Below are 19,479 nucleotides of genomic sequence, written 5' to 3'. Positions count from 1 at the left end.
GCAGTGCTTCAGTTTGTATTTGTAACCCTGACAAGCCCTTTCATACACTGTACACGGAGAGCACTAGACAAACAAGTCTCAGCAGAAGCTAATTGTACAAGGGTTAAGCTAACAGACAGTGTTAAGCTGGAATGCAAAATATAAGGCAAGCAGTTTAGTTTAATAAAATACAAAATTAACATCCAAAATTAGACTTCTACCTAGAGCTCAGTACAGTAACACTCCAGGCAGAGGTTTTAAAGAATAGCAGTTAAGTTCACATAGCTTAACCAGACCTTTAGGAAGTATAAAATGTTCTAATCTACATGCTCATGAATGGCAGTACACAGAAAATACACAGGTTTTTGTTAAAAGGGGTTTTATTTTTTAAATCACACCATGTTAAGTTTAGCTACTCTTTACTAAGGTTACATATTGTGTACTGTGTGGAAAGTGCAGTTTGTATTTTAACATCTCACTGAATACCAAGTTTCACATAAAGCCAAATCTTTGATTTTGTTTTTATATCAGATGGTACAAAAAGGAAAAAAATAGTTTCTGCATTTAAATAAAAACGTTGCCATCCACAAGATAGTTCTGAGAATATCTCCATGGAGGTAATTAAATAGTCATAATGTACAATAAATATAAAAGCAAGATTTCACCCATTGGAAAGGAACGGCCGAGTGCTCTCCATATAAAACCAATTTCAATTTCTGAAATGTGGCAGACTTTCCAGTGCTTATAATGAAATACTGGACGTGGATTTTACATATACAGATGTTTTGTAGAACAATCATTATAGTATATATATTTAAAAAGCCATTTGTATGATAGGTCCGGTGCACTCTGATCCGGGCTGTTACTTCATGAACCTTGGTCAGTTTCAGGTCATGTCAGATTTCCTCATAAGGAATTTTGTATTCCAGCACCCAGATAAAGGTCTATAGAAAAGTATTTTTCATAAACATTTATATTTTTAACACAGTCTAAGCCTAATGATTTATGGTGCACTTTAGCCATAGGACATAGTTACATTATAAATGAGTAAAGTTTAAGCACAGAAGGAGGACTCCAAAATCTCAAACCAGATTTACAGAAAGCTGGTTTCATTACTTTGTTTGTAAAAAAAAGTTTGCACATGTCACAGCTATTACAAACACAAATAGAGACTGCAGCTCTAATATATCAGGTACAACCACCCCCCCCCCCCAAAAAAAAAAAAAAGTTCTCTCTAATTGCTTTGTTTAAAAATCATAAAAGCTAAATTCAATTTTAATTTTTCTAATTGAATTTCAATTTGAAATTCAAGTGTAATCCAGCTAAGCCTCACTGCACAGCGGCACTTTGCTGCAGATGGGTATTGGATCAGATGTCGATCGGCTCTCTGGAAATTCCTGAAATAAATGTGGAACAGATAAAAACAACATTAACAAAAACACAGTCTCTGAAGCGTGCTAAGCAGTACCAAAATCTCATTCGTACTATTACCGTCTGTAAGGTGCTGGATGTCATCTCTGGGGCTGGGCCTCCAGTGAGCAGTGAGCTCGGGGCCCTGGACTTCAGCAGCATCCTGGAGCTCAGGGCCAATGAGGAGCTCTCCAACACAGAGCCATCTGCACCATGAGCAGAGAGAACAATTCAACATTCCCACAGAAAAGCCCCAACAAGAATCTCTTACATCTTCAGAAACACTGCTGGTGGAAATCAAAATAAACAGATCCAGCTCAACAGTCCTTCCCCTAGAAACATCACTGTCTATCACCCCTCGGTCCTTACTGACTACAACACTGGAGTCTATCGGCTCAATGAGCACCACAGTTCCAATGATTCGAATGTCATTACATTTCTGTGTATATTTTAGAGCTCCTCACCCGAGAGGGACAGCTGTTTCGCGAATCCTGGCTTGACAAATTTCCACACTCTCAGAGCCGGCTCCTCCAGGCTGCCCGAGTGCAGGGAGCGCGAGGAAGTGCCGGCTCCGGCTTTCCGCACTGGGATTCGGCTGGCTCTGGGCTGGAGCTCACACCTGCAGAAGGCAATGCAATAGGCTCAGAAACACAACATAGCAATATAGTACTGTGTGAACAAAAAGCTTCAGGAAACAAAGCAATAGAATGGTCTAATTGAAATCACATTCAGCACTAAGACACTGACAGAGGTTGACAAATGTGTCTTAAAGGTGTAAAGAGTATTTATTTTTCTATCAAATTAAACTCATTTCTGGTCCTCCAATATGGAGCACCTCTCTCAGATTTGATGAGGCAACAACTCCAGTGCTCAGTCAGGCTACACAAGTGGTCTCACAGAGTGACACTCCAGAGGTTTTACAACATTTAGGCCAAAGAATCAAAGAAGTGGGATCTTTACCTGGAATAGTCCATGGATGACAGGAATCTGAGTTTGCTTTTCTTCAGGGAATTCTAACAAACAATGGTGACAGAGCATTACATCACCTGCCTACAGGTAAACAGAACTGACATGTTTGAAAGCTTAGGTTAAATATCTCCTAATAGAAATTTCTATTAAACCACCCCAACGATTAACACTGAATATGGCGAATGGTTATGATGCATTGGATGTTGACTCCTAGACCTTGAGATCTGGATCTAAAAACAGATGCATGCCTTTCTTAAGCTTTGAACAATGGTACAATAGGTCTAGCTTGGGCAGCCATTCTTGTTGTACATATAGCCGATGAATAAAATATTAAGGAGTATAGCATAAACCCATTCAAAGAAAAAACAAACAAACTGAGGGAAAAAAAAACACTGACATTTCTGAGACTCCTAAATCTAAAGATGTTGTTTTCTTTCAAAGGCGTGAGCAAAAAGGAATAGTTTTGAATAACAAAACATTTAATTATAGTACTGAAAATGTGAAGGCTATAGCAGCTAACTGCTGTTTAATATACACATAAAGATCATGTCTCGGCTGTGTAAATGGATATTTTGAGCGTACAATGCAGTCACCTAAAGAAATAGAAAATGTGACTTTTCAGTGCAGTCGCATCATCCGTCAAGCTGATAAGGATCTGCCAGAGGTTTTTTCTAATTTATCAAGGTTATTAATCCATTCATGACGTAATAGGAGCTTGACTGGGCGAGCTAAGCCCCTTTAAAACGATCAAAAGGACCCGATCATAACAATGTTGTTCTTGGTACTATTTTTGGTTTCCTTCGCTGTGTGCCAGATTGTACCCCAGGGAGGAGCTTCCTCCTAAAAAAAAAAAAAAATCCAACTTGCAGCTTAGCAACCACCGGCCGCTGGCTGTGTTTTCTCACAGTGCGTAATCAATGATGCCACCTTGTGTTGTTAATGTATACTGCAGATATATAAATAAGTCAAGATCTACATTTCTACAGAGAGGTCTTGCCATTTGTAATCATGCTTTAAATATCCCAGACCAGGGACTGAACACATCAAAGTAGCTTGTAAATACTGTACTTTTCATAAATAGCATTTGTGAACCTTTTTATTATGGATGTCAAGGTTGAAATAATGTGTGTATATTTGGAGTCAGAAAGTCACACACAAAGATTTTACACCGGAGGGCAACGCATGGTTCGGTCCGACGGGGGGGGGGGGGGGTGGGCAGGGTGTTCACCGGCTCACGTGAGAAATCGACCAGTCCACCGAAATAAGAGATGGACCGGCCCTTCTGGCATTTGCCAGAATTGCCCAATGGCCAGTCCGCCTATGTTCATGGTATTCTGAAGTGGAGGGAGCATTTACACCCATTTGATGTGGACCTTGAAACATATTCTATTGAAATGATCACATCTGAAGAATATTCAGTCCAAACTGAGTCTGAGGTAAAGTGGTAAAAAGTAATACAAAAAAAATAATAATTTAATTGCCCATTTCAAAATGTTCAAAACAGTTTTTTGTCTTGGGGTTCGGGAGTTATAGGGTTTGACAAAGTGAAGGTTTCAGTGAAGGAGGGCAAGTCTCTCCTTACCTGCGCAGTCACACTGCCACCACTGGTGATCCCAGGACTGTGCTGGCTGTCCTGCCTTCGGTTCCTTAACAGAAGGCCAATACTTTGAGGGCCAGCATGAAAATTAGGACAGGTATAGCCTATGCAATGAGAGAGATGGATATGAAAACAAAACAAAGATATCCTGCATACATTTACAAACGCACAAATTAAAAAGTGAATAACTTATTTGTTAAAAAAAGAAAAGAAAAACTGGAATGATAATAAAGACGACACCCTGTTCACAACATTTCTGATACCAATTATAGCAGATTACTGTAATGGGAAACGCCCAGTAAGACTTACATTTCCCCAGTGTTCTGGTGACTGACTGCGCACACAATACGCTCCAAACAGCTGAAATAGTCAAGATGTTTATGGTTAAATCTGTATTTGCAGCAGTCCGATTTTAAAATTGAAATGGCTTCTGCTTTTAAAACAGAAGATTGCAATAACGAAAACTAAATACTGCCCCACAAAGGAATTCATTATAAAACAATTTTTTTATTCTGCGTGAGCACGGAAATGTCAGTTTTAGCTCTCATGTCTATTCTGATCAGGAAGCCACATCCTATTCTTGGTCAGCAGCTATTGTCCGGCTGCCACATGCCATGTAACAGTGGTGCAATTCTGTCAGCACATACTGCCACTTAAGTATTTGAGAGCACTTGCCACCCAACACCCAACACCATGCCTGTCAACAGCCACAGGAGAGCCACATACGCTCGGGCAGCTGCCACTATCCACGACACCCTGCTGCTGCTAAAATAGTTAAATAGTGGGCATCTTTGCCTGACCTAATATCTGTGTGAATGTATCGGCAAAAGTATTAATAAACAAAAACAAACTAATCTGAAACAATACAACAACAAAAAAACTCAATGTCTTATGAATTGGCAGCACAAAGATCAATGCCAACAAGTCTGCATCTACAGGACCACCAGGCAACAGGACTGGCAGCCAGGGCTTCACCCCAACATCACACAGGGCAGTGCTTTGACACCCGCTGCCAAAGCCTCTCCACAATATTAAGAACATCATGGTCTACCACAGCCTAGAAAACAAACTCTGAATAAAAGGAAATCAACATTCAATCACTACAACTCTTTTTTGTTGGTTTGTCCTCATGTTTGGGTGAAGATATTCTACTCTTACTCCATCTTTGGGTTATAATATATAATATTTATATATATTTTTATGAATGTGTGAACAGCATGACAGCAATGAATGAATATTATCTGTGGATATTCTCATTCATCAGTATTCTTAGTTAAGAACAGATCAAGCAGAAGATCAGTTAAAATCAAGGTTACAAAACTGACAAGTTATTTAAAACTGAGAGATTAGAGATTAAAGAATTGTGACTGCAAATGACCTTATGACCCTAATCACAATGGCAAACTAAACAATAAAAACAAATCATTAACCATTAAAAATATTCTATCCAACTGCCACAATAACATAAAAATTATACCAAATGAAAAGTAAGAGCAATTTCACAATGAGTGAGCTGTCACCCTTGAGGCAGGAGGCAAAACAGAATTAAGATTAAATAAAAAGATTTTTATTAACAGAAACACAAGAGAAGCACCAGCATATTGTCCTGAAACCACACACACCCCATCTCAGCTCCACACACTGCCAGGAGCAGTGGCTATTTAAACAGGGTGTGGGGTTGGCCATGGGGGGTAAATGACCGATTGACCAACAGCACATGAGATGAGCTGCATTCTCAAGATGGACAAACAGTCAATAAAAACCCCTGTGTCAGAACAATGGAAGAGTCTGTGGCAGGGGGGCACTCACCCTGTCACAATATATGTGAAGATAAAATCAGTAAAAATCAGGAGGAAGAACAGGCTTAGTTATAGAAAAGGAAGAAAGGATGTGTAAGAGATCAAATAAAAAGTTTTTTTCTTTTCTTTCTAAATCATACAGAAACATTTTATTACATAGAAGTTACGTACAATATTTCAAGATTATCAGACAAACCAACGGCACAGCTGAGATGGCTGTAGCACACTACAGGTCCAGTGTCAACAGAAAAAGGCAACGAAGCAAAGGAAGTTACACTGAATTCCCAGTCTGAAAGGAACAGCACCTTTAACTCATGCACGCCTACATACAGCTTTTAGATTCCCTTGGCGCACTGCTGTGGCAATGTGACTCAAGACATTTCTAAATGACTGAGCAGCAGGGGGAGGCCGTATTGATCAGGAACGGTGAAATGCATCCCCAGAGTCATGGTGCACTGCTGCTTTCAGGCGAGCATTTACAATGCGACAGGGGATTGTACTGGAATAAAATTAGATGAAGTGACGAACCAGGATTAAAGGGTCAAATTTACACACCAGCTGACAACATTCATAGAACAGAGGAGACAGAAGGGAAGGATGTGGCATCCACCACGAGCAGGAGCACATCATGGCACAGTACATGTGTTGACAAGGTGGTATCACACAAAACAGCGAAATCATGTACTCATGATTAGGCAATTTGTATTTTCCATTAACATTTAACGAGTTCCAGTGGTAAAATCTCAGGACATACAACAGTAATACAGTTTACAGAGCATGCTTACAAATTGCACTTTTTTATTCTTCTGAAATACAGAAATGATTCCTGCATCTACTACTTGCCACCACTGAACGAACCATCACATTTACAAAATGTACAACAAAGTTTAAATCAAATCACTTTGGGAAAGGGCTATGAAATATGTGGATGTTTTGTGAGGTACCTTTTCACCTATCCATCTAGCAGGGCAGTACAACACTCAATCAAGGTTTTCCAATTCTGTACAGACATTGCTACCAATCTCTGAAACCCAGGAACAGCACAGTGTGATGAAAAGGGCTACACTCACTCATTGCATATGTGAATATATAAAAACCTTTGTGCATTTTCTTTCATTTTCGTTTATAGACACATTAGAGATCAACTACATCATGCAAAAAGTTAAATATTCCCAGAAAAGAAACCCTGCATGATTGTATTCTAGGAACTAGTTGAGAGATAAATGTACAATATGAAAGAAGTATAATTTTGTATCTGTTTTACTGAGCACAGTTATATCTACCAGTGCAATAGGATTTCAACACTGCATTTTTAAGTTCCAAGGGAATATCATGACTGGTATGACTAGTATGATTAGCAACAGGTACAGCTGCCAGATACACAGCTTTACTGCAAACATTACTACATCCATTGCAGGATCAGCAGTTTGTTTGGTTATTACAATACATATAGTGATGCACAGAGGATCTGGATCTTATGCAATGTTTTAAATCACAAAAAATATGTTCATAGTGTGGTTAGGACTGGCAGGCTTGTTTCCACATATAACACTAATGTGTTCAGCTATTAATGTTTCATAACATTTCCATCTTCAACTAAGTGTAGGTGAAGGTCTCAAAAGAAAAGAAAAGCATGCATATGTTTTCTCCTACCTACAGAACTGCACAACATATGAAATACTTCAATGTAAAAACAACAATTTGTGCAGATTAAATAAAAAATAAATATATTTAAATATATATGACCTTTTTTAAGTCACGATGGGGAGGCACAGGAGTCTAGGGGAGCAAATAACTTTGCATTACTTAATCAAATACATTTATAGCACCCCTGATTCAAAAATAAAACAAAATGGGAACCAAAGTGTTGACATACCAGTGGAATATAGCCTGGAGAAGAAAAAAAAAAAAAACACCTTCTTTGAGAGACAGGAGAGATCAATGCAGGACAGTAACTAATACCATATTCTTCAAATAGAAGATACACATATATGCACGTGTTCCCATATGTATACAAATACATACCCACACATACACACACATATGCATCATGAAACATCCACTGAATAGGTCTGAATATAAAGCTCAACCGTATAAAGGAAATTCAGCACTATCATTTTGGCCAAAACGGGTGTGTTGTAAAACACTAAAAAGAGCAGCAAGAAACTGAGCTCATGGGTCTAGGAGTGTCGCACAAAAACAGCAGTATGAGGGAATAGGGTTGTCTGCCATAATCGCAGCAGCCCCCCATTCACTGTTGGGGGTTAGAACCACCGCATTTATTCCTACTACCACATTTATTCCTACTGTGTTATGTTAATTCTGCATTGGTAATCTGCTGAGGCCTCTCAGAACGGAGGTGGCTGGTGACGCCATGAGGTTAGCCATTGTGGTCAGTGTGGGTTTAAGAAGCTGGTGGCAGTACAGAGAGGGGAGACACTAGTGTTCATGGCATGGAAAGAAAAGCATGGTGGGGGGTTGCCGAAAGGGAGAGAGGGCGAGAGCCAATTGCTTCCACTGTATGACAATGCTCTCACACCACTGTCCCACTTCCCTGACTGTATGACAAGAAAGACCAATCACTGGGAGAATCCCCCCACCCCATTTTCAGTACTTTGCGTTTGTAGTTATCAGACATTATATGTCCAAAACCATAACTTTGGGAACAAAATTATATATATATATATATGTGTACGTGTGTGTGTGTGTGTGTGTGTATATATATATATATATATATAATATATACACACACACACACACACACGTACACATATATATATATATATATATATATATATTAGTGTGAAGGAACATAAAACACCGAACAATCACAGCACAAGAAGGACTGTAATTGAATACATAATTCTAATTTGTTTTCATAAAGGTTCATGTTTGTCAGAAAAGGGCCACATTTACCTAGGGATTCTGATCTTAAAATGCCCATAGAAGAGGAAAGTCGGTACATCACCAAGCAAAGTCCCTGCACGATCGATTACCTGTAATCTTGACTCCCGAGAGTGGAATTCATAATCTCTGATGCATTTCTCATGTGCATTATCATTTTTCTGTTATTGATCCTGTCAATGTTTACTTCCTGGCTGGTTCCCCACACTATTCCCTGAACCCAGTGGGCTGGTCTTGTCACTGAGGAAGCCCCGGGGCGGCAGGGTGGGGTGAAGCAGCGGGGTTAGCCGTTTGCTTATGGCCTTGTTTAGGAGGTGGGACTTGGGTATGGCTTGCAGAGAAGGGAGGAGCTTGGAGAGGCTGGGGGGCTGGAGAGCATACAGACCTGCCATGCTGAAAGAAGCTGGGATGGTGCAGGGGCCAAGGCCGGAATGCTGCGGAGGGGTGGAGCCTGCCTTGGAAAATCCCAGGGAGGAAGAGGAGGAGGTAGAGGAGCAGGGAGAGAGGGCAGGGTGGGTTGGGGAGGAGTGGTGGCTGCTGGGGTTGTCTGCTGCTGTCCTTAGCATTGACCGGTGGTGGGGGCGTCTCTTCTCCTGAGCTTTACAGTCTACACAGAAATATAAAGAGACACTTCCTGGATTACAGCGGACAACGCGCACGCAGGAGGACCTGGCTTTCGTTCCCTCATCAGACTGTGGATGAATTAAGCTTGTGAGAACGGCACGGCAGCTGTTATTAGCCGTGACCCGGATAACCCTGGATTGCAGAGTACTTGGATCTGATTTTATGTCTTCTCTCCAAACCTATATCTACTGGACATTTGATTCCATACAACTGTAGTCGTAAGTACTGATAGCCTTCATTTGGAACAATATTATTTATCAATTCATTTAGTTTAATACAATTTTAAACACTGAAATCAATGACAATGGTACACGCACCCTATTCTAACTCAGTACAATCAACTAGAATCTTTCTACTAGGCTTAGTCCATGGTCTACAAACTCTTCAAATATACAGCTCTGGAAAAAAATTAAGAGACCTCTGCAAAATTATCAGTTTCTCTGGTTTTACTATTTATAGGTATGTGTTTGGGTAAAATGAACATTTTTGCTTTATTCTATAAACTACTGACAACATTTTTCCCAAATTCCAAATAGAAATATTGTCAACTGGTCAAAATTACAAAAAAAAAAAAGGAAGCGTTGTCAGAAAGGAAAATAAGTTCATATTCATTTTTAAACACAATACTAATGTTTTAACTTAGGAAGAGTTCAGAAATCAATATTTGGTGGAATAACCCTGATTTTCAATCACAGCTTTCATGGGTCTTGGCGTGCTCTCCACCAGTCTTTCACATTGATGTTGAGTGACATTTGAATGAGTTGGCGGTCATCCAGGTCTGTGGAGAGTCGTTTTCGCCGTCTGCCAGTCTGTAGCTTTGTCTGTCCCCAATGTCTGCTGCTTGACCTTGTTCTTATGAACCGCCATCTTTGAAATTTTAAGGATGGAAGCAACCTGATGCTCCCTGTATTTAAGAAATTTGCAGTGGTCTCTTATTTTTTCCAGAACTGTATAATTGATAGTATAGTGTGAAGAGCAATCAACTGAACCAATCATTCACTGCAAAATGTTGTTTCAAAAGAAAGGTGTGAAGCAGTTTAATCTCTCCCGGTGGAAAAGTTATGACGTATGAGAAGCCGAGTGCAAATTAACATTACAGTACTGTATAAGCGAAATGGAATTCTATGCATTAAGTATTGTAAATTATAGACATGACAAGTGACTACTTCTGAAGGCACCACCTTTCACTCTGGAAATAAAATGAGAACTGCAAAGGCAATATAAAATTGAAGTAGCTCAAGATTCATTTTCATCTGTATTTTCCTTTTAAAACTCAGCCTTAGACTCTTAAAACACTGACTCTGACTAGTTGAGTTCTACATTTCTGCAGCTTTCTACTCTACTCACAACACTCAGAACAGAAGATAAAAATGAGTTCAATGGATCTGCAAGGAAAGAATGGTAATCGTAGGCAGTTAATTTGAGATGGCAACAGAAACATCAATATTTTGCCGGGGAGGGAGCTGTTACAATTGAATCCTCCGCTGCTGTGCTCTTCCCCGGGAAGTTTACCTCAACACCTCTGTAGCTCTTATCTTTCGCAGTGAGTTAATGTCACACGCTGGTCTCCCTGGCGATTCCAAAGCAGGGCCACACGCACATCAGAAAGCTTCCCGCCTGTTGACAACATGGCTGCTCGGCCAGCTTACCTCTCACTGGTCCCAGAACTCGGCTGCTTGGTTTATGGAGACTTGAGTTGGACGCTTGGGGGCAGGCTGGCCTACCGGTCCCCTGGCTGCAGCCGAAGGTGAAGCTGGGCGAGCTCTTGAGCTGCGGGGAGTTCTGCTGGCTGCTGCTGCTCCCGCTGGTTGTGCCGTTGCTGTTACTCCGGGCTCGGCTGAGCGAGTTCTCCGAGGCGGAGGCCGTCAGTCCCCTGAAAGCACAGTTCACAGCTGGTGTGGTTTACTGTTCTCTATTATCCGTTCTAGCATTGAGATTAAGATTCGGGCTCATTTCATACACTGTTTTTAGTGACTGCAGTTCTCCTTTAGATGGGTTGAAAAACTACACTAATTACAACCTAACCACAAATTCAAACCACTGTTTTTGCATAAGGTGCTATAAAACAGGCCTTTGCATAGAATGACTCAGTCAGATGACCCTTGGCAAGAAAGCATTATTTCCAAAAATCAGATTTAGACTTCATCTAGTGAAAATTGTGAGCAGTAGATTTTTACATTGACCGACCTCTCCAGTTAGTGGAGGTAAACAGGAAGGTAACAGACACACTCTTACATGGTGGGACCCTTGGGCGAGGCCTTGGTGCTGTTCTTCTTGCAGTTGCTGGCCAGCCCCTTGCTGTTCCTCACATGCTTCAGCATCCAGGCCCGCAGGTTGGTGAGGCAGCTGTGCTCCGACAGGATGATGCGCGACCAGGGATTGCAGTCAGCCATGTCCAGGGCAGCTACAGCGACGGCCCTGCCAACCTGAGACAGAGCAGGATTCAAACTGTACATTTACAGGTTGTTTGCTCAGGGTCTCTCATACAAAGCTTGGACTTTCACACAGTCAGTCTGAAGAATCGTTATACTCATCACAGGTTAAAAGATTTCATTAATCAAATAACAAAATCCCTTCATTAAAGGAAAAGATGAGCATGACATGGTCATCAGGTTAGCATATACCTGTACAGAAATAATCTTCCAATATTTGATTTTAAAATCTGTTACAAATTTGTAGCTCTTCATTCATACTTCATGTGGGCTAGATTGGCCTTGACCTCACAACATTTAAAGAAAGGCTTCTTCTACCCGCCTGGCATGTAACCAACACGATCTCTAGCACGGACTGATATTTACAATTTACAAACTTTCCATTTTCAGAGCCTGAAATTTACCTGCTCAAACACGTCGATGGTGTATTTGGGAGGGAAGGCGGGGGGTGGGGGGGGAGTAGCCCGGCCGTTGTCGTGACAAGCAGGAGGAATCGTATTCACAGAGCGGCCGGTGTTGTAATTACACTCCAGAGTATAGCTGGACAGCACAGGGAAAGATAAAACACTCGTTGACAGAAGCCTTGAGTACAGACACCATCTCACAAGCCACAATGTTTCATAGCTTGATTTTATTGCTATAACCAAGGTCTAAATTACTGTACATCCATATTACTTACATATGCATATATAGCATGATGATATAGTACATATACTACAGACAACACACAACTAACAGAACTAACAGCTGCTCATGTTGAATGTTGAATAGGGTGGCAGGTCCACCCCTAGCCTCATCAACTGCTGCAATCCTTGTCATAGATGGCCAAAGGAAAACTGCTATGTCTCCCACAGTGAGAGAATGCTATTATATTTCTTATCAGACACCCTTATCCAGGATGATTTACAATTGTTACAATACATCACATTTCTACATAATGTTACCCATTCATACAGCTAGGTTTGTACTGGTGCAGTCTAGGTACACTACCTTAATCAAGGGTACAACAGCAGTGGCCCCCACCTGGGATGGCACCCTCCGCTTCCGAGTGCAGAGCTCTAACCTCTACTCCACAATGCTGCCCTGCATTGCTCTTTTTGATTCAGTGTTCCCTATGGTGTTGTTCTATGGTCCTGAGATCAGTACTCTGAGCAGGCCATTACATCACTATCAATAATCTCCTCCTGAAGCCACCATGCAGCTCCCCAAGCTTCATGACATGGCGTGTGCTGTGGACAGGTGTACAGGTGTGCAGACTCGTACCTGCAGGTCCAGCTAAGGTGGGAACTCACTGCTGTCCCATACATATCGGGATTTGTTGGACTTTCACACAAACACTCTACACAGTACCTGACCTCTTCTATAATCCATGATCAGAGACAGAAAGCCCGCCCAATTACTTCAGGAACTACAGTGTGGTTGTCACATACATGATATTGTGTTTCTCATTACCTGTGGATCAGGCCTATGGCTTTATGCACTGCCACACGCCCACTGCCTTCTTTAGACTGGCCGTCCCTCCGGTCTTTGGCGTACATGTTCTTCTCGGAGAAGTTGCAGCCCATGAAGTCAAAGTGAGCCGAATTCATGGAGATCAGCTTTGGGTATAGCAGGTTTTCCACCTTATTAGGGTTTAAAGTACAGAAAAACAGGTTATACACAAGAATGACGCAACTCACCAGGCTTGGTATTGCTGTAACATTTACTCATCTGATTTCTGCCACAAAGGAACAGAAATTACAACATTCCAATAGGGTCAAAAGCATCAGTCCCAATGGTGAACTCCATGACCAAATAACTGTCCCATGCATCAACAGAAACAGCAGTTTTAAATGGACACACTTTGTAGCATTTTGTTTCAGTTTAAGTTGGCAATGTTGCGAGTTATAAAACATATTAGATTTGTTTTACATTGCTAAATAACTCATGTATGGAAATAAGCACATTGGACATCAACTTCCGTGTGGTGTAAGCGGAGAGGCCTGTGATGAAGCGACTGCCACTGCACTTGCCTGCTCGTTCTCCTCAGACAGACTGTTTCCATACATGAAGCAGCCCCGTTTGGACGCGTGCCCATGGAGGTCAATGTAGAAAGCAATGCCGCTCTCCTGCGGCGGAATGTGCTCGGACAGGTCGGAGGACATGGCGCTCCTCAGAGCCTCGTTCTCGTCACAGCCTCCTTCGTTGCCACACGATCCTTCACCGTCGATCCTCCAGTCGGTCTCTCCTTTGGTCGTGACCTCAGGGAAAAGCGGTCTGCCATTCTCCTCTGTGAGCATTGGGATTTCTGACTGGGCCGAAGCCATGACAGCCGCAAAGCAGTCCCCCTCGCTGTGCTCTGTCTCGTTCCTGAGGTTGTTGCTCTTCTCCATCTCAGACAGAGGGACCTCTCGCTCTCGTGGGGACAGGCAGTTGATATTGGAATGATTGGAAGGCTTTGTGCTCAGCAAGTTGGAGGAGAGAGGGGATACAAACGTCCTCCAGTCCGGAGAGTCTGGCCCAATGCGGTTGTGCAGGTGGTGGTACAGTAGGATGACTTTGGCGCCATATATAGAAGGATGGAGTTCAAAACTTGGATTGAGGTATTGGCGGTTCAGGTTGACACCTCTAGAATCCGTTCTGTTAAAACCAAACGTAAAACAAAGTCTTTAAACAATAGCGCTGTTCAGTGTTGTATTAGATGTCATGTATGCAGATTTAAGTCTCTACTTTCAAACTGGCATGCATACATCTCGAAAAACAAGTTGAGAAATATGAAATTAGGGGAATGGGAAACTACTTCAGAGAACAGGCTCAAATATGATCTTGTGGAACTAAAAAGATGGTAGATCTTTACAATAAAATTATCTTTCCAAAAAGACAGAGAAGACCCTCTGTACCACAACCATCACCTGTAGTGTCCTCTCACGACTCCATCAGGGTTCAGCATCGGGATCAGCTTGAAGACGAACATTTTTCGGAGCATGAGAGCTCGGGGGTCGTCCTGCTTTAGGATGAAGTTTAGGAATCCATTGAATACAAAACTGGAGGGCGTCTCCCCTGGGTGAACCCGACTACTGAGGAAGAATACCTACAGAAGAAGCGTTCAGGGCAAGGGATAAAGGTTATGGATTTAAATGCACACAACCGAGAATCAGGCAGAAAATAATTTAACAAAAAATATATATACTGTTTTTTTTTTTGTTTACCTTTTTTCCCTTAAATCTGTAAGGACGTGGGGTGCAGTTGTCAGGAAACAGCTTTTCGAGCCTTGGTTCCCTCTCTTCCATCATACCGTGACATGATGAAATGGTCAGGAGGTCAACTCGATGTCCGTCTAAGGAGTGGCAGAGAAGCTCCCGGTGGTAATAGATGGAATCTACAGGGCTATGACACACACGACTTTACTTAAATTGAAACCAGGAGTACAGTGGGAGAAGTGTATGGGGAATATGTAAAGGACCAACCCTGCATGTTGCTGTACATGAAGACATACAAATTTATTAATCCTAGTAAGTTGCAGTAAAGCCCAGTTATAATGCGTTCACAGTGCCAACATACGTATGCGCCAGTTCACAGATTTATCTTGGTTTAGATTACTATTGAGCCTTTAACTTGATCTTTTCACTGTCAGACAGCTTAAAGTCAAGAATACAGGGTGTGGAAATGATGGTCACATGAAACAAAAGAAAGCTTGCAAGGCTTTGCTATCCTACCTGCTGGCTGTCAAGTGCATCGAGTTGGCAAATTTATGATCCATCTGAAGCAAGAGGTCCTGGCATTCGGCATACGAGAATGGGTAGCAAAAAGCAAAGTAGGTTGTGGTCCCACGGACTTCCAGGAAGCGGTGCATGAAGGACAGAACAAACTGGTTCTCCACCATCTGCAACCAGAACACAGAACACAGTCATGACACAGAAGAAAGCCACACAAGCTATGGCTGCTTGGCAACTGTGCAGTTTTTCACAACAGTTCACACAACCTCAGGTTCTGTTGTGAACTTCACCACAGACACTCCCGATTAATCTCAATACGCTTAAATTCTTATTAATCAGACCCATAACCGAATTGGTTTATTGCAGCAGAGTGACTATCAGTTTATTTAAGGTTACAACTCATGCAGCATAAAAAATACAACCTTTAATTATCTGGAACAATGGCATGCTGAAACATAATGCAAGTATTGTACTCACTTGGTGAGCATATCCCTGACAGGTTCAAGCTATTAGAGCCATTAGTCGCCATGCAAAAAAACTCTCGACAAAACTGCTGTACGGTGAAACGCATAAACAGCAGCTGTTCAGGATTTGATACAACACAGCTGAGGGACAGGATGAGGCATGATAAATTAGCAGGACTGAATCAAACAAAATTAATCTGGATACCAAAATAACTACAAAGCTACCACAGAAATATGATCTAATGCTGAAAATAAGAGCGTGCCTTTGAAACACAACACATTTTAATCAGCATTACGGATTCATGTTTTGCACTGTTTTTGACCTACGCTGCACACCTCAAACGTGGGCCTGTCCCGCACCCTTTCCCATCGCGTTTTCACTGGTAAGGTTTTCACAAAAGGAGCCATCCCTTGTGCATAGAGCTTGCTCTGCTTGTTCATATTCATAACGTTAATTTTCATGAGCTTCCCAGGGACTGCTCCCCGCACACAAAAGTAGAACCAGGACCTAGACAAAAAGATAGAGTTGCAATAAAAATTAACAATATCACTTTATTATTGTATTTCTTAGCAGATGCCCTTTATCCAGAGCGACTTACAAGTTACAAGTACCTAGTACCTAGAGTATGTATTCAACAGTTATCAAATTTCACTTTCTTAAGATTTACATGTCTTAGCAAGAATCACAACATCATTCTATAAATTAATGGTGACGGTAAGAGCTCTGATGTCTGGCTCCCGCTGACATCACCTCTATTACCAGAATCAATCACTGGCCTCTGTTTCTCTGAAAGTACATTCAATAGTTCAAATGAAATTATGAGGTAATTTTTCTGTTTTGAAGACATTTGCTTCAAAAGAAAGACTAATTGCAATCCTGTATGTAATTTTAAGGCATAAATAATCATATCTGAAATATTTCCATATCATAGTTTTATTTTACTTGTACATATAAATATCTACTGGTATGAAATATACACAAATTATTTCAGCTTTTAAGATATATATTTTCCTATCATACTATGCTTGAAGTGTGGACAAACTATATATATATATATATATATATATATATATATATATATATATATATATATATATATAATTATTATTTTGTTAATGCTTCTATTGCATTTTAGAATTTACAGGAAATGTACTGAAGCAATCCAACAAGCTGGAAAGTCATTAAAATGTAGGCCTATATGTTTTTTAAGAATGGGATATCATTAGCGATGCACAAAGCCCTCACCTGTTCCCATTTTCAAACTCTGTGTCTGCACAGTCAGGTTTAGTCCAAACATTAAACTCATACTCTGGCACTGAAAGGGGGCCTCCCAAGACCCCAGATGTAGCACTTCCATTACTGGCTGCCTCTGCCTCTGGCTCAAGATGTTCCAACTTCTCGACCCGGGCCAAGTTCCCAGAGTCAAATTTGGAGCTGAAAATCAAGCTACCGAACCGGAACTCCATATCTGAATTACTCCTGGCTGAGGAAACCCCAAAGAAGGTTCATTTCCCTCCTGTCATGAAGGATGTCAAAGTAATCCTGACACCTGAAAAAAAAAATACAAAGTGTGTTCAATAAATACATTTCAAAACAGACCCCACTGTTGTGACTGAAACAAATACAGAGTTCTATTACTGTTGCCTGAACAGAACATTTGAATGGATTAAAGCAATAATTACTTTGCATAAAGCAAAATTCGATTATTTAGCAGATAGCCTATATGCCACACACCCTGTAACCCAAACTACATATATTTCTCATGAAAACATTTAACAAGAGTAAAATAAAAATAACACTGGTAAAAATACATTTCAGTACCCTGATTAGGCGTTTGATTTCTGTCAAATCAGATAAAGATGGAGATAGATATCCCAGTTTACGGCCTCACAGACAAATCTGTTCTTCGGCTACATTGCCAGAAGGTGAGGAAAGTTACAGAGCAGGTATATAGGCCTACATGTGACCTGGCCTAGGAACCGGGATACACCTGTCAAAGTGATTCACTGCATCAGTACCAGCCTGGTTTTCGCAGATCCCATTCGCAGTCATTCATTATATAGAAATAGTATACGCTTACAGCAATAACTAAGCATAATGCATAGGCCTATATATCAATTACAGTTACTATAACACTTGGCCGTAGCTACCAACCACAAAAAGCGCATTAATTTGCAATGAGCCTTAACAGACATGTGTAGGATAATTGGATCTTACCGGCGTTTTCCTTTTCTGCGGTGCTCCGGATTCCCTGATCGAAAGACATCTTTAAATCTGTGTAGAGATAGATATAGACATATAAGCTGCTATCTTGTGGTGGTGGTAGCAGTATTAGTAGTATCAGTAGTTTATAAATACGTAAATGTTAAATACGTGGGTTTAAGGACTTTACCTGTTGAGTCCAGAGATTTATATGCAGGTTGCTGTGCTCACAAAACAGTACTGAATTTGCAGATTAGTATAAAGGTTTTGAACTGAAAATAAAATGTATTTAAAATTAAATATGTAAAAAGTAATGTAAAGTGCGGAATATTAAAAAGATATATTTATAGTAAAATACACTGTTTACAATATAGAAGGAATATATGAAAACACACAGTGATCTGTAGCCTATAATGCAGGAGCTATATTCGTTCTGATCCTTTTATGCAAAATATTCCCGGATATGTAGTGTAACATAGACTTAATTCGATACAGTAAAAATAACATAAAAAAACTAAACCATCATCGCGATGAATTAAAAAATGTACTTAACCTATCCATGTTTACCATTAGAAGCATAGATATATAAATAAAACTAGCCTATATACGCTGTATTTAACTATATGCACATGCAACACGTTAATCGGAATTATCCGAAGAAAAATAAAGATGTAAATTCAATAATCCAGTCTAATCAGATACATTGCTGTTTGCGAGTATTAATCCTGCGTGTTTTCAGGTTTGGTCTGCCCGTCCCCTTTCCATCACTACCCAGCTCTTTAAACCCAAACAAACCCACCAAGCGCCCGTCTCTCTGGGGCGACAAAAAGCTGCCCGCTGATTGGCTCAGAACAATAACAACATGCACTCGTAAGCAAGGGAAACAGTGATTGGCTCAGAGCAATAACATCCTACACTAGTGAGTAATGGAAACAGTGATTGGCTCAGAGAAATATCAACACACACTTGTGAGCAAACTAAACAGTGATTGGCACAGAACAATAACAACATACACTTGTCAGCAATGGAATCAGTGATTGGCTCGCCGTGGTAGTATGGCTGTATTTGGCTCGATTTTTACTTGCACAAATGTAGAGGATAATCCAATTAAAATCACGATGAGGAAAATATTGTCACCCACGTACAGACCCAAAAGTCGGACCTTGTAGGAGGCCATTTCTACCACCTGGAGGAGGTATTTCCCCCATCTTGACAACAACAAGACCAGTTTGGCAACGTCATGAAGTTTTGCTTAGGAGGGAGGCGCTGTTGTGCGGGTTGCGTTTTCATTTTTTGCAATGTGTGCACCAAACCAAACTAATGCTTTTGAGAGGATGTTAACCGCTCATTTTCAGCCCCACTATGCACTAGTGGTAATTGACTAAAATAACCCCCGGCTCTCT

The 19,479-nt window shown here is 40.9% G+C and overlaps 1 protein-coding gene across 3 annotated transcripts; it reads right to left on the bottom strand.

Moving 5' to 3' along the window:
- Positions 1-341: 341 nt before the first annotated feature.
- agbl5 (AGBL carboxypeptidase 5) lies at positions 342-18,887 on the bottom strand. 3 transcript variants are annotated; one of them, XM_066707082.1, is made up of 19 exons: positions 18,267-18,887; positions 18,092-18,148; positions 17,120-17,423; positions 16,210-16,381; positions 15,410-15,576; positions 14,903-15,080; positions 14,606-14,784; positions 13,727-14,333; positions 13,167-13,336; positions 12,119-12,254; positions 11,518-11,708; positions 10,932-11,155; positions 9,044-9,265; positions 4,265-4,315; positions 3,941-4,059; positions 2,350-2,402; positions 1,854-2,008; positions 1,471-1,595; positions 342-1,376 (listed from the first exon to the last, which is right to left on the bottom strand). In XM_066707082.1, exons 3-19 carry the CDS (start codon positions 17,338-17,340, stop codon positions 1,302-1,304), a joined length of 3,045 nt encoding a protein of 1,014 aa, XP_066563179.1. In that variant the 5' UTR covers positions 17,341-17,423; positions 18,092-18,148; positions 18,267-18,887; the 3' UTR covers positions 342-1,301. The 3 variants fall into 3 exon arrangements, with proteins under 3 accessions (XP_066563179.1, XP_066563188.1, XP_066563199.1); XM_066707091.1 differs by lacking the exon at positions 4,265-4,315; XM_066707102.1 differs by lacking the exons at positions 4,265-4,315; positions 9,044-9,265.
- Between the last annotated feature and the right edge of the window lie 592 nt (positions 18,888-19,479).

The sequence above is a fragment of the Amia ocellicauda genome, chromosome 1, assembly GCF_036373705.1.
Source record: "Amia ocellicauda isolate fAmiCal2 chromosome 1, fAmiCal2.hap1, whole genome shotgun sequence".
NCBI classification, from domain to species: domain Eukaryota; kingdom Metazoa; phylum Chordata; class Actinopteri; order Amiiformes; family Amiidae; genus Amia; species Amia ocellicauda.
The sequence above is the reverse complement of the archived record's forward strand: the minus strand, read 5'-3'. Positions and strand labels throughout refer to the sequence as shown.

Bases quoted from the DNA above. Each gene is read 5' to 3' on its own strand.
- agbl5 (XM_066707082.1), bottom strand. From the start codon at position 17,340: ATGGAGTTCCGGTTCGGTAGCTTGATTTTCAGCTCCAAATTTGACTCT. The intron at 9,266-10,931 runs GTAAGCTGGCCG...ATTTCTGTGTAG, and splicing joins AGTTCTGGGACCAGTGAGAG to ACTGTAAAGCTCAGGAGAAG. The intron at 4,060-4,264 runs GTAAGTCTTACT...CTCATTGCATAG, and splicing joins CACCAGAACACTGGGGAAAT to GCTATACCTGTCCTAATTTT.